General features: G+C 42.8%; 1 protein-coding gene across 2 annotated transcripts in view; it reads right to left on the bottom strand.

Moving 5' to 3' along the window:
* The window catches only part of march5 (membrane-associated ring finger (C3HC4) 5), a 29,313-nt gene that overhangs the window by 6,838 nt on the left and 6,199 nt on the right, over positions 1-16,276 (bottom strand). For both annotated transcript variants that reach the window (XM_037781993.1, XM_037781992.1), the window contains exon 2: positions 8,782-8,984. In XM_037781993.1, the coding sequence (XP_037637921.1) occupies positions 8,782-8,984 (203 nt within the window). The remainder of the gene's footprint in view (positions 1-8,781; positions 8,985-16,276) is intronic.

Genomic DNA, 16,276 nt, shown 5'->3' with positions numbered 1-16,276 from the left:
CTGAATTAGTCCTTCATTTCAGACAGTGATAAACAAAAGCAGGCTTCTCATTTCTACCCTTTAACGGTTGATACATCCGCTGAAATGACAACTGTCACAGGCAGATTTCATCAGCTATAGTTCGCTATGTCATTCCATGAGTTGGTGAAAAGGGCTGGCTCCAGCTTGCAGTTTTAATGAACAGCATTGTGTATATAGTCAGTCGTAGTATTACACTATTGGTATGAGGAAAAATATAAGATCAGACTCTTATTTTATTGTATAATAACCCCGTATGGCTGCTTAGCTTACACACTGGGACAAGCAGTTGTTTGTATTTCCAAGCGGTATGTTTGACTTTTAACGTTACAAGAGTAAAGGGCTTTAAGGAGGATGTGTTTGGCAAACATAACGCTGTCTTGGATAACAAGTTTGGCTGGGGTTGCTCCAGTCTAAACTTCCTCAAATCTAATAAAGAGCAAGACAGAGCTGCTAACGTTAGCCTCCACTCTGATAGCAGCCAGGACCCACACGCTGGGAAAATACTACACAGTACATGTGTTCGTCATGAACAGAGCTTTCCATTCAGGTAACCTCACTTATAATATAGTTACTGTACTGGTACTACTAACTGTGAAGTAGTACGCTAGTAAGCTGGTAACATTGAAGCTTATATAAAGCAGATAAACACACCTTTTAATCCATTCCTTCCTCCAAACTCTTTTAGTATCGCTTTCACAACAGCCCCATGAACACAATGTGAATAAATCCAAAGCTTGACAGGTTTCCCAACAAATAATAAGTAAGGATTTAAACTTTGATTGGTACTTACTTATATATATGGTTATTTTCATGTTACATGAAGCCAGGTTTTCAGGGGCAAAAGTACATTTATTCAACTGCAAAGTGGTTCAAAGGTCATTTTAACACGCTTTCTGACAAACACACTCGTCTCTTGAGAGGGGTGACATTTATGATCACATTTTTAAAATAGCGATCTTGACACATGTCTTGTCTAGTTGAGAAATAAAGCTGTGAAGTGGCATTAAAACGGTGCTGAGTCATTGGTCCTTGTGAAAGCAGGACTTGGTTCAAGAACACTCTCCCCTCTGGCCCTGTCAGCAGCAGATTGATAAATATATTATCCTATTTCATTTATGCTACAAGGCTGTCGTACAGCAAGTAAAAAACAGATCGACCTTGTTGTTGTTGTGCAAAGAGCCTCCATCACTTAAAGTTAAAGGGCGACTGTGCTGCAGTTGGTTACGGGCTGTTGGCAGGGGATTACTGGCAGAGCCATCTCCCAAGTCATCGTTTAAGACGTGGACAGATTTAATGCATACACCTGAGCAGATACGTTTTCATGAGCCTGCAGAGGAAATCAAAGCGGTGAGACCAAACTGTAACTACAACATTTACAGTAGCCGAGACACCGAGTGAAAAAAGAGCAGCAGCTTCCTAAAATAAGTCTCTGTGGGTATTTTGGGGTTATGGGTTTTTACAGTCGGGACATAAGACAGACTTTATAAAGCTGTTTGTACAGCCAGGCCACCGTGAGGCTGTTACCCATAAGTACTTGCCACAAGTACCATACAATTCAGCCCCTGTTAGCTGTTCACCTATTTCTGCAGCCGAGTACATTCACTCTATAAAAGCTTTGAGTTTAGAGCTCAGTTGGGTGCAGCATTTTAAGCACCTCGTGCTAAAGGTCTTCCTCTTTAGACAGCAGTGCTCCTGGCAACTTGTTGAAGAAAGGAACCCAAAGCAAGCAAGAAGCATTTGGCACTTTTAAAGCTACTTAACACGCAACGGAAATATCACACTTTTATTTCTGAAGTAGTTATAAACACAGAAGCTCTCTCCGGTCCACTGCCAGCCTTCTGATGCTTTCCAGAGCTCGTTTTTACCGCACCTGTGTTTGCCGACCGGATTGATCTCGCAATGCTTGAGCGCATTAAAACGGTATATTTTGATGACAGCGTTGGAATCTCTTCCGTTTTCTCCCTGCCTAAGCATTACGCCATCGCCGCCGAAGGGAACTGGGTCGCCCTTAATGGCTTGCTGGCAGGCTGGAGAGCTGAGCAATTCATTTCATCCACTGGCAGCAGATTCCATAATTAAGATAATTAAAAAGGAGGGAGGGGAGAGGGATGTGAAGGAGAGAGGCGAAAAGTGCAATTCCTCAGTAGTGGGCACGCATGCTGCCACACTGTTCCAGCTGGCTTGTTTACTCTCTCTAAAAAAGGAGAAGCAAGGACACGGCGTCCTCAGAGTTATATTGCCAGCCAAATTAGCATGATAGGCTGGCTTTGGCTCTGCAGCAGGTGCTGATGGGAATAGGGCCAGAACAGCATATAGCTACCCTACTCTTTGTGGGTTGCAGTGTTGTTATCTTCTGTATCTCCTGCGCCATAAGTCAGTGAAAATAATCAAAACCTTGGTTAATAGAAAAGGTGATCTGTGGCTCCACATCAACCCCCCACCCCTCAATCCATCCCACCTGATCCGGCGGCAGGCAGGGGTCCCACCCTAGGAGCCAAACATGAGTAATGCCTGTCAAGCCTCTAGAAATGAGCTGGCCTCAGCAGCAACCCTGAGAAAATAACTACTGTGGCAGCTCCCCCGACGGTGCACCCTGTCTCTACCTGTCCACAGCTTTGCCTCCATCACCCAAATTGAAAGCTGTCATCCCGGTGTTGTCACCAAGCTGGGAAATTGCTATTATTCTGAGGGCTAATTAAAGCTGCTGCAAATACCACAGCTTGTGAAGCCAAGCCACTAAAACTATATTCAAAAGGAGAATATATAACTTTAAAGCTTTAAAGTTTTGAACTAAAGATACACATTGAGCAACTGGTTGTCTGTGTACAACAAGTAAACCATAACTATAAAAAGGTTGCATTGTGTCTATATAACTAAAGCATAAAAATACCAAAGGAACACTGCAGCAATGATGCAGCAAAACAGACAACGCTGTACTCCTCCTGCTCACTTTGAAGTGTACTAATGCCCAGAGTATCCTGCAGCGAGAGACTGGGACTCTTCAGACGGCACAAATAAAATCTAAGCTAAGAGGTGGAAATGTACTTTTCTGCGTTCATTATTAATATTCTTATTATTCATCAAGCATGAAACTAGGTATAGTAAAGCCATTTAAGTGCTCATCTGCCTGCGTAACTACTGAATGCAGAATACGGTGTGGATTGCCGGAAGATATACATAACAAATTTAAAATTTAATGTCAAACAAAACAGTCACAATGTGGTAAAAGCCACCTATCTGGTTATCCAAGTAACGAACTTAAATACATCGTAAATGCAGTTAGACCCCAGGCTGACATGCAAACCAGCATGTAACTTTTGCATGTGCTGCTCTGCTGAAAAGGATCAGGTCTGAGGCATATCCTGTTCCTTACAATCTAGAAATGTCTCCATCACAGACCTGAGTTCTAATGATGTGATGTTTAAGTCACAGGGAAACACTGGAGGACAGCCGTGATTTCACGGATTCATCAGCAGAGCGGCAGCGTTACTCCACTCATCTCCTCTCTGCTCTGTCAGCCTTTGATGAGCGGCACCGTCAGCTCCCCCCGCCGTGACCCAATTTCACTCCCACTCCCCTCTCCCAGACACATCCAGCATCTCTGCATGGCTCCCCTTGCCGTCTGACAATTGCTAATGGGATTAGGAAAAAGACACTTTTCCCTGTGGATGTAGAGCCTCTCAGGTAAACGCAACAGGCAACATATAACCAACCATTGCTCAACTTCATGTCCTGATACATTCAGCTGCTGGGGGATAAATTAACCTTTGGTGTTCTGAACATAGCGGCTAGAAATCCCTTGATTTAAGAGGATCTGGTTTTAGCACTTGAATAAAAATGGAACAAATCAGGTTGCTACAGTAAATGGTAAGGCGAAGCAAAGGTTGCAAATAGTTGCTATGATGTTACGCAGCAAAACAGGTTTGTCTATGACCGAAGTATTCAAACAATGTGGGTACTGCTGGGTTAGACATTGAAATCAACAAAATACATCTTATTAATCCAATCTCTTCTATCTATTCTCCTGAGTATGAGAGAAGTTCTAGGCAATCCACAGGAGTCCTAAGTTATTTAGACTTTGTCACGTCAGTGAACTTTTAAAAGCATTTTGACGGTGAACAAGTCGACTAATCGATTTGTTGCTTTATTCAACAGATCGGTAAAATCAAGTTTCTCCACAAAGTATCACACAAAAGCACCACTTTAAATCTTGTGTTCACCAGAGATGTGCTCATAAGTTTCTTAGAAATAATTCATTCAGCATGAAAAAAAGCATAAAAAACAACTAATCGACTAAAGACATGTTAGAGGAGGGCAGCCCTACCTATCTTTTAAGTATTGTGTTCCTCACGCTCCAGTGTATTAATGAATATTTAATTTCACATTCACACAAACCCGTTACCTGTCAACTAATCTTTGTAGTCATAGGAAGTTAATTTAAATATGTCAGCCATAGCAACAGGATCACCTCTGCCCCTTCTCTCATCTAAGGAGTTCTCTCGGCCCCTTAGTAAAAGTTGCTCTCAGGCTTTAGGTACTTTTAACACAAACTCCTAATAGTATGATACGATACTATGTGAATACAACCCATCTCCACAGCTCTACTAATCTCCCACTTTAAGCCTTACTAAATAAAATTTTATTTTCATTGGATAGATATCCTGATTCCCAGAGGAACCGTCTGAACCTTACTGGACACATCTCTATCTTAAAAACGCAAAATGGATTCTCTACAATATACACAGCCAGTTATAGGAGGAGCCTCCTCCCACACATCCTCACAGTCTGTCATCTAAAGCAGAAGGTATACTTTCCACGTCCGCGAGAGTACGCGTGACGTGAATTCTGTCATAAGAGGGTGTACGTGTAGGCTCTGTGCGGATGTCAGCGTACCGCCAAGTTGTTGTGATCGTGCGGTCTTGGCCATCTACTCTACATGTGAGGAACACGTCCTATAAGCGGATAGTATAAAAATAACTACTACGTGTCCGGTTTAAACTGAAGGGAAACCAAAGACAGTTACACATGGCTAAAAGGTAACACAAGCCTCTGGTTGCTTATATAAAGTCATCAATAAATGAGCAATGATTGTAGCAGAACACTGCTGCATCATTCTCTGCGGGTGCCATCAGCCACAGTAAAGAGGCAAAGTAAACCACTGGCCCATCCATCATGATGCTGGATTGCTGTTGGCCAAACCACTTGAGCATTTGAGTACATGACAAAGGAACACAAACTTAGGAGTCAGGAGGTGATGAGCTTGAGGGTAAACATTTTACCTTCCGGGCCACAACTTCTCACTGGTTGTTATAAAAAAAAAAAAGAGCTGGCTAAGAATAACGACATAATGATGTGGCAGACTGTGAGAAAACACTGATGCAATGTGTCTAAATCGTGACTTCAAAAGCTTCTGTGTGAAACAGAGACTCAATTCATGACTCTCAAAGCCAGAGCATGTGAGTGAAACTAACATTAGATAGCACAAACATGTTTGTGTAAAAAGGCAGATGAGTTCTCTGAACTGAACTAGAATAGATTTGCATTCAATTTAGCTCGAGTTTGAATACTAACCTAGAAAATACAATACAAAAATAGAAGATAAAGGTTATTTTGATTTCAGTACTGTAATCTGTTAGGATTAATAAAACCACATAAACAATATGAGGACAAGGTCCATGAATATCCAGTATATCCCTGACTGTGAGAGATTTGTTCTAGTACAGCCTAAAGTACAGACTTCTACCATGTTGCTTGGCAACCAGTAAAACATGGCTTCACTTCAATTGATTCAGTGAATCAGTACACATTTTGTGCTTCCCTTCTTTGCCATACATTGATGAATTTCTATGTAATAGTTATACAGTACCTATGACACAAACACTGGGTGTGCAAATGGACAACCAAAGATTTTACACCAAAGAACGTTTATTGATAAGAAGTGAAAGTCAATTGTTCGTTCCATTGCAACGACAGCGCCCAGCAGCAAAGCTACCCTCCCGCCATTTTGGACTGAGAGCAACTACCGAACGTCAGTGAAACATCTGCCTACAAAGTGCCGTACAAAAGTATAACAATATTATTATATTATATTTTTCCCGGTCGCTTCCCAGACGAGCATAAAGTGAGCAATGGACACAAATGGAATTTAGAAAAATCCAGCACTAAATTTTGAGAGCAATCTCAAACTTTTAATGTGAAGGACCTCCAGAATAGATGTCCAATAGATCCACAGACCATGGATGTATAGGAGGTTGTGCCCTTTGCTTTTGCCCTGTTACAAGTTACAACTAAGTTAAATTCTGTTAATTTCGTGCGTGCTACTGCTAGCCGGTAGCCGGTTGTTTGGGAACAGAGACGTTAATACATCCACCACTGTACAGGCTTACAGCATACAGCCCATGGGTGTATTATAAGATGATAAAAGTGATGAATTACAGCCAATATATCCATTATTACAGGAAATGTCCTATCAGCGTGTAGGGTGGTGCCGTCCTTTGGGTCTGATCCACGTTCATTATGCCAAGGAAAATAACTCTGGATTCAGCTATTAGTGAACAGTTTACAACTTTATGGACATAACAATTGAAATGAGGGCTATTTAAGTGTTCATAATGGGAAGCTGATTTACCTTAAAAAAAAAAATATCTTCTGATTTACAGACGTCTCTTTATACATCCATGGCAATGAACTCTTTAGTTACACTACCAACCCACTTACACTACTTGCATTAGTTTTGCAATGTCTTTTTCAGACATGCATTGCATCCTCATGTAGATGGAGACGCAAAGTGTGTGAAGGGTGGGAGATGCATTTATTTGGCACAATCTTCTTTTTTTTAGCGCAGGCCTGTTGAACCGCTCTACTGGATGTTATTTTGTTCTGCATGTAAGGGTTGATACAGCACTAATTAACAGTCCTTTTGGGACCTTTGAGCCAATTAACACGCCCTTAAATACAAAAAGGAAAGGGTCAGACAGACACAGTCACAAACACCCAGCAAACAGCCAAGTGCCATTAATCAGCTCTCAAAGAGAGATACAGAAACTCACTGGGTTATTTACTGAGGAGGAGGAAGCGTTTCAAGACGCTGAGTTGAACCTTCTGCTTATAGCACCAAAGTGACTGACAGCACAGCCTCGGCCACTATAAATATACATGAACCTGTTTACCAGCCAGGCCAGGCCTCCTGCAGACTAGCATTGTCTTGGGGCCAGCTCCTGTCTCAGATTGCAACTTCTCTCTCTCTTTGAGGTTGAACTGGCAGTGGCCCAGTTCCTGATGGGTAACCCAGTGACAACTGTGCCCTATTAACCTTTTATCTTTTCAGAATTGGCTGTAAAACTTCAACAAAGGGATAAAACTACGGTATTCTTTCTGCTGCCCCTAGAATATTTTTCTGTTACTGCCAAATGCTGTGCAACAAACAGCATGACGAAGGTCTATGAAGGGATCAGAGACAGAGAAACTGAAAAGTGAGGAGGTTCTGGAAAAATAAACATGGTCGTGTATGGTGTATGTTCACTAAATGAGTCATAGCTGGTGTTTGGGAACAATTGCAGCCCTCGTCACTCAGGATAATTGAGGCAGCCTCTTCTCTAAACTGCCGCTGGTCAATCAGCCAGGAGCTGGGCCGTATAACAAGTGAGCACCCTTCTGTTCCTCGTCAGGCTGAAAGGAAATATTTACCCGGATCACCACAGAACCTTTGCTGGCTCCGGAGTAAATAAACATGCACTCAGGCAAGACAAACTAAATAGCTCTCAGAGCTCTGGGTACAGTTGCAGGCGGCAGCTATTAAGAGCGCCCTCAAAGAGGAGCTTCAGCAGACAACATGGAAATTTGCTCTGTAATACTGCTTCAATGTTGACAACTGGTGGAAAATGAGAGTCATCATGACAATTTGACAGTGCAAAAACTAATCAAATTCAGAATTACAAGTTGGAAGCTGTTTGGCAGTTTCTCAATCTCTCTTAGTGCTATGTAGCAAACCAGCAGACAGGCAATCTTTTCACCATTTTAGTAGTTTAAACATCCATCACACACTTAAGAGAATACTCCACAGATTCAGCATTGCGCTCCTATAACATTGTTAGAGTCACAATGGATAGTTTAAATGAAGAAAAGATCTAAATTGATGCAGCAGAACCAGGGATGTCGTCCGTTTTAGTCCATGCGTTCTTCCTTGTCAACACATCGCGCCTACATTACCCACAATTCAACTCAACCGTGGACTGTTCGGCCTGAGATTTGAGTGTGTTATGCTAGGAGCAGCTCAGGCCTCCAGCTTCAAGCAGAAATGAGGAGCGGGCCTCAGAGGTCTATTAACCGCACTTTTTTCTAACTCCATTTTTTTTTTACTTTCAAACTTGTAATCTTAAAACTAGGGTTGTACCGAAGGTCTTTTTTTAATATATACCTGATCCTAATTTTTCTAAATGCCTCTTTAATGAATAAGATAGAGCTAGGGAAATTTGAATCTTACCTTATGAAGCTAGGCTAACTACGTGTAGCCACACTTGACCTTGGAAATTATAACGGAAGGAATATTTTTATCCATTAACATTTCTAAAACAGTTCCAAGTTTTCCACAAGCACTGAAACCTTGTTCTGAAACATGAGCCCCTATAACCATGCTTACTGATGAGTAATGAAACATCTTGACCCTAAAAGAAAACACAAAGATAAGCTAGTGCCACAATTTTCAAGCCTCAAAGCTCATCTCCCTAGTCTTAGTTTTATCCTGTGAGAGATGCTACCCACCCAGTTTGGGAAAGACGATGAGGTATTCTGCGTTGCATTGTGGGCAGGCCACGCGTGCCGTGCTGTTGCCCCGTTGCTTCTCGTCCACCCAGCGCTGCAGGCAGGCCTGGTGAACCCACTTGGTAGAGCCGCGGCAGCGACACGGGCGCACCCACTCTGCTGTGCGGTCGTCCTCGTCTGTGGCGAAGCACACCCAGCAGCTCCTGAAAACACAAACACAGGTGGGATGAAGACAATGAAACACATACACCCTGATAACTGGAAAAAAAAGGCTGTAGATTTCTAAAGTTTTACAATTATTCCCTTCAAGTGTGAACAAATAACTACGGAACAATTGTGTTACAGCTGATGACGAGTGATAATGTGATTTTAGAAGAAACACAACCAGATTGGATAGAGCCTCTGCACTTATAAATCAAAGTGGTGTGATAAATACCTTTGGCTTCAGTAAAAGAAAACCCAAGCAGAGTTCCTGCCCACTGGCACAACACAAAAGCAAAGGCAAACTAGGGAGCCAGATTCAGTGTTCGAATTACCAAAAGAGACCTGAGCTGCCCTAGAAGCAACACAATTTCTAGTTTGGGGCGGGGTCTCAAAAATGACAAAACCATTAGCATTTCTAATACTGCAAATAATGAAATAAATATTGTACAAATTTATATAATCAATGTAAGGTAGGTAATTTTAAATGTATGTGCTCAGCTCTGCCTGGGTCAGCGCACCTACTGATAGCACATTCAGTTCAGCAGCTTCTCTGTCATCATTTGTGCCATGCATTAAAGCTGAGCTAATCTGTACATCCGCATGCAGTAAAGATTTTACTACCTTTCCCGATCACTCCCCCCCCCCCCTCTCTCTCTCTCCTCCTGAAGCTGTCCATGGTTCTGACTGATCTGATTGTGGATTTTTGATAAAATGCTGTATTTCCTGTAAGCTATATGTTGTTGGTTTTGTTTGTATGTAGGGCTATAGGTGGGTTATATGTTCTGTTTGTTTGTGAATGGTAGATTGGATGAGAGAGTGAAAGAAAGCAAGCAAGACTAATGTAATTTCATGTCCCCTTTGAGTGAAAAGTGGGCAGTCAGCGACACAAAGTCACTTCAAACATGAGTCAAAGGGTTTAACTTAGATCTGGCTTATCTGGAGTTGTTACTGTGAAAAATGTTGGCCATTCCTCACCATTTAGGGAACAAGGATAGAGGCAATGATTAAAGTCTCTCAAATAACTCCAGATTAAATGGCTGAGATGGAACACACACACTCTGGGCCAGTGACTCTCTGCATGAAATCAACCAAGATCAATACATAAGCCCGATAGGCAAACCAGCTGTTATGCTTGTCAAGCATATCTGACAACACAGAAGGAACTTTTTAATGCTCACTCACTAAAACAAACTGGCCTGTCAGCCGGATACAAGGCAAAGCATTTCCAGGGGATTATCTTTTAGATCACAATGACAGATATTCTTATCAAATTCAATACCTTTTTGGACCAAAATATGGCCAACATTTACCTTACTTGTGCACCGTTTCTCTTGCTTTTCACTGAATATGCTATGCCTCTAGTTTGAGTTACATTCTTTTGACATTGCCTTTAGGAATAATCACACTGCTACTCCAACCTAAATTCGCCAGGGCATCCCTGTGTGAGTACACACAATACTCTGATAAACCACATAGGCAGTGAAAGCACAAGTGGGCTTGGTTGCAGACAAACAGAGGACACAGAGTCTCCCTTGTGTGTGACATCCAGACAAATGCCTTGTTCTGGACTCAAGCCAAACCATATTTTAACACCCCCCTCCTCCTGCCCACAAGCATCCCAACACTTCCTCCTTCCTCTCCTCCCACATTATATCCTCCCACACACGGTGAAGGTCCTTCTGAGTAAACTGTTCTTCCACTTAAAAAGGAGTATGAGAAAGGAAGAGACCTCAAACGTATGCCTCCTCACTTACAGGAAAGGAGCCATTAGTATGTTGGCCTGTCAGCTGTACCATCTTCCAATTAATTGGATAATACACCCTCAAGCCTCATCCGCTCCATGTCTGTCCAACATCTGGGGAGGCAATCTGATACCCAAGTTCCCTGACCTTACCACAGTACATCTCCGACTGTGACATTATATTGCTTTTACATAATTAATCAGCAGCATGCGACTGACTGGAAGGTTCACTACCCCTGTGTCTCACAGCAAGAATCCAGACCAGTGACATTCCTATTTTAGCGGCTACGTACTAATGAAAACAGTCATAGGTTAGACCTGAATAATTGATTTAAGAAAATCAGCAACTCCAGCTCATGACCACCACAGGCAAGCTCCCAAACTATGACTAGGGGGTTCCATCGGTTCTAATAAGAAGTAGGATCAGTGTGATAATTGTTGAAATGAAGAAAAATAACAAACTAAAATCCAAAATGTCAAGCTTTTCCTTAAAGCCATATTCACATTCAATTATGCCTGGGACTAGCTTGTTGCTAGGAGATCCACTAGTTCAGGAGCTGACTGCTGCCTTCGACCCATTTACAGCCCGACTATCCGCGTGTGACATTTAGGCTCTCATTTTCATAATTACACTGAACCTTGAGTAGTTGGCATTTCACTGGATGGATGAAACAATGATTAGTCTACACACACCTCCCATAAACCCTGGCATAAATTCAATGAGGACAGACAAACTCTAAAAGATATGCATGTTTAGTTTTTTCTCTCAGGCGGTGATTATGTACATTTTGGTTATCATTCGCATTAGGACATTTCTGATAATAAATCCGGGGATTAATAGTCACAAAATCCAGGGAACAGCATGCATACATCATCAACTCCACCAATACACGTCGCAGATGAAGCTCTAATCTGTCACCGACTCTACTGCATTAACACAAATTTTAATTCTGGCCCAAGTCTATCCATTCCATGTCAATCATGCAAGGTTGGTTTAATGGTGCCTTCAAATGAAACTCATGAGCTTGTGTTTACAACATGGGATGTCGTGTTCACAATATGCTTGCCGTTCAAGTGTGAGAACACCACTGCTAAGAAACGTTAATATTTACGTTACTGTTGGTGTCTAGCTAGCAAGTGGGTAACATAATGTAGGAAATGCAAAGGCATAATGACAGAGGAAAAAGATTTCTGACAACGTCAACAAACACGCCACAAGTCGTGAACTCGGAGCATTCAGAAACTTTCCACTTACAAGGTCAAAAATATGACAAGCGGGGGGGCATTCATATGGACTCTTCTCGTGAACACGGTAAACGCGACCCCATTTGAAGGCACCATAAAACTGTCAGCAGTGCAGGTTGAGAGGTACCAGACAGGCCAGTATCTCCTCTCTGACAGGGTTTAGACAACAAGCTGCCTGTGTCTAACCTGATAAGACGTATCTAGAGTTTACTGGTTTACTGTTCCATTTCCTGTCTTTTAACAACAGGTATGGCTGGAATGGAGGAAACCTGTTGCTTTTTCACTCTAACTAGGAAGTAGGAAATGTGTCTTCTAGGGATGCACCGATACCAGTTTCGGGTCCGATACTGTGCTCATGTACTCGTACTCGCAAAACAGCTCCAATACAAGGGCACCGATACCACTTTACGGCACCGTGATGTTAACCTCTCGTCACCATCTTTAGGGTCCTCACGCTCCACCTCCCTGACAGTGCGGGCGAGACGGGCCGGTGGTGCGCCCGACCCCGGGAGGCCAGGATCCCACCTCAGCCAGCGCATGCCGGCCCTCACTTTCATTGCGCCACAGGGTTTTGCTTGCACCCTCTGACTTGCACATGCGTTAGACTCCTTGGTCCGTGTCAAGACGGGTTCGGTGGGTTGCCAACTACGCCGCAGACCCCTCACGCCTTTTACATGGGCCGAGCCCCACGCTGGCGGCATGGCGCGGTCGGGGCGCACTGAGGACAGTCCTCCTCGGTCGACAGTGGCACCGGGAGCCCCATTCCTCCCCAATGGGAAGAGAGGGCGCAGCGAGCCCTTTGTCCACGGTGCGGCGAGGTCCGGGCAGGGAGCGCTGTAAAGTATGCGGACATCCCCAGCCTAGTTTTTTTCATCATCAGATGAAAAAAAACATTGGTGCATCAGACACCTGTTTCACTTACATTTTGATTTGCCTTGAAATCTGTCGGGAAGACATGGAAATGTCTGGAAGTCCGTGATATCACCCATAGGTTTCTGAAGGGATAGCTTGAATCCAGAAGTTAAGCTTACTGCTCTATGCCTTGTTGGCAGTTAATTTGAGTCACCACACATCCCACCACATAACCACCGCCACATCTCACTGCGATAGACATCATTGCGCCATTAAAGGCAAACATGGCCCCCAAACTTCCTCTTATGGAAAAGAAGTAACCAAAATGCTTTTTGAAGAGAAGAGGTTGGTGGACTTTCTAGTCACTTCAAAGTAAACTTTTCTTGGTTGCCACCTAAAGCAGCACTTCAACATTTATTCAGTAGTTAGCTCAGTGAATCCCCATAGTACACCGTGTATATTTTTACCCTCCTGCTCCCACAGTTGAATAATGGATACCAAATCTGTGGCTTTCTGTCATCATCATACTGAGGTCTAGGTGTGCTCTGTTACTGGGGCCCCAGGGGAGAAGAGGGGGCTCTTCTGTGGATGGCCAACTTGGATTATTTGCTCGGGTTGCTGCCTGCCTGCAATGGATGATTTTCCAATACTCCCCTGGTGCTGAATAAAACATGACGACGCAGGAGAGGAGCCTTAGGGTCGAGGCGCTCAGGTGACATGGCCAGCTGAAGGGCCAGGACGGGCACATGTGGTGAATCTGAGTCTGACGGAAACATTAACCCTCCATTCACACTTCTGTCTACCATCCTTGTAGAGCTCACCATGTAACAGCCCTCCCACTCTTTGCTTCTGACAGGAGCCTGCACCATACTCCATAAAGACAAGCTGTTTGACACAAAAAAAAACGCTGCAAAGCTGGAAAAGGCTAATAAGAAAAATATGCATCTTGTGGCCATTTCCTACACAGATATTGAAACCGAGGCAGCTATAAAACATGAGGATGAGAAGTTGAGTAGAACAGTGGACAGATGTCTCCACAGGAGCTCGACAGTGGAGAACAAAACCCAGCGCTCCCTTAGATTCACTGGCTCCTATTCCTGTAACCCAGCCCCGCAGCATGACAGGACCTAATACAACAGCACCGAAATGCTATCCTCTGTGCGAAACCTTAATCTCCAGCTCGCTGGTGCCTCAGTCCTGTTTAACAGAACAGTCGGGAAGATAAGCCTGTGCCGCACATGTACAAAATGGTCTCCTGCATACAGATATACAGATCTATATAACCTATGAATGAAAACAGATAGTAACAAAAATCTGAAGGGCCAGTATATTGATATGTCATTAATTAAGTCTGTTAGATTGTTGTCATACTTTTTTGCTGGTGATTATGCAATGTGTTCACAATACATATTTACAACATATTTAAATGACAAAAATGAAGGCCAAACCTACAGACACATAGCGTTGACAGATGCTACAACACGTGTGAAAATCCCCTATTACTGCTTAACAAGGTCTGGAAGGTTTCCATAAAAATGTCCTGCAAGAACATGAGATCTGATGATGGCGAGTTGCCTGAACTAATGCTGAAGCAAGGTGACCTGCCGTCTCAACCACTTATTTACATGTTAAACAGGCAAACTCAAGTGGGGCTTTTGCAGTTTCCACAATGAAGCTTTAATCCACCTAATGCTAACCGACTGCTTTGAAATTTCAAGGGCAGGCAAACAGCAGTTATTTTGACAATCCTTCAAGCTGCCAGGATCACAAGAATGTACAGCAATAAAGGACTGTAGATCCTTCCAGTCAAGCAAGGCCAACGTCATGTGTTCCACTTCAGCTGAGGACGTCATTTAGACAATCTAAGAAAGCGCAGAACTGTATCATGAAGCTACACAAACACAGGGGAGGAGGGTCTGATTTAGGGATGTCACAAGAACAGATACTTCGGTACCAAGTTGATGCCAAAATTCTGAAAACATGACGGTACTTATTTTACTACAGTACCGCAGGTACCGTCAGTGATCAAGACTAACGGCATCCCTTCGTCCTGAGGATGATAAAAAATGTGTTTGGGATGCAGTAAACTCACTATCAAAGCATCCAGGGTACTGATAATAATACATTGTGAACAACAAATCCATGTTGAGATCGGCATGACAAGGTCTAGTCAACGTTAGCTGTTAGCTCCGTGCAGAATTGTGCTGCTTACTGGCTGCTAACAGCTAACGTTGACTAGACCTCGTCATGCCGATTTCAACACGGGAGGTAACATTATGATGTGTTCAGACTCGTATCCAGTAACTTTAATAAATACAGTTGTATGAAGGACATGTTTTCACAGCAATATAAAATAGATAACAGAGAGGGAATTATGACCTGTTTAACTTCCTAACATTAACCAGTATGCTAACAGTAATAAAGGAGTATATGTTGAAGTACATGGGATTTATTGTTTTACTTTTGTTTTTTACCATGGTATCGAATTGGTATCGAGAATTTCACTGGTACTGGTATCGACTACTACATTTCTGGTATTGTGACATCCCTAGTGTGATGGTGGGCTCTGAAGGAATACAGGATGACAGTGTGATTGACACACTGTGTACAAAAGATGAGTGTGACAGCATAGCTACTTTCTCATCGTCTCACAAGTCAGGTCCGTTCTTTAAGAGGTGCATAAGCCACACCACAAAGGCTCCTTTCACTCAACAGCGGTCACGTGACGGTGGGAAAACTGGAGGTCCCTCAGCACAAAGACGGGGCACAGGAGCACTGGATCCTGTCCCACAAAGACCTTAAAGGAAGGTTATGGTGTAGGGGGGCTTCGCCATGTCTGACTGATTCTACTCAATCACTAACTAGTCTTGTCCATGTCAGTTTAACAACAACCCAGACTATTTGCCACCCTGGAACAGTATAGTATCCAACTACTCAGAGTTAAATGGTTAAATTAGTCTTTGTCACATTTGGTAAATTGGTGAGCGTCAGCTGCCACACTAACTCTGAAAAGATGTGATAGTTATATAGTCTTTTCCATGAGGAGGACAAAATAACAGGGTGTCCTTACAATATTGTGCAACCGACTACAGAATAAACTCCAGCTTCTAAGCTTACCAGATTTGAATCTACACCTTGTTGACAGTGTCAACGAACAACATTGGTCATGTAGTTATTGCATCTATACACGTAATAGTTTGTGACATTTCAAAAATAACAGAATAACAGCAACTGATCATTATTCAGGGAGTTGTGTTTATGTTGTTTATCTATCATTGTAGGTTAAGTAAAGTTTGTTTGCTGAACTAACACAGGAACCTCCCACCTCTATTACAGCTTCAGGCTACTCCATAACAAATTTGTGTACTGAAATGCAGAAAATGTTAAAACGACCACAATAACAATGATATTTAATAGACATAAATTAACAGACTGATGACTTTCTCAGAATAC

The sequence above is a fragment of the Sebastes umbrosus genome, chromosome 10, assembly GCF_015220745.1.
Source record: "Sebastes umbrosus isolate fSebUmb1 chromosome 10, fSebUmb1.pri, whole genome shotgun sequence".
Taxonomy (NCBI): domain Eukaryota; kingdom Metazoa; phylum Chordata; class Actinopteri; order Perciformes; family Sebastidae; genus Sebastes; species Sebastes umbrosus.
Note: the sequence above shows the minus strand (reverse complement) of the source record. Positions and strands in the feature narration are given on the sequence as shown.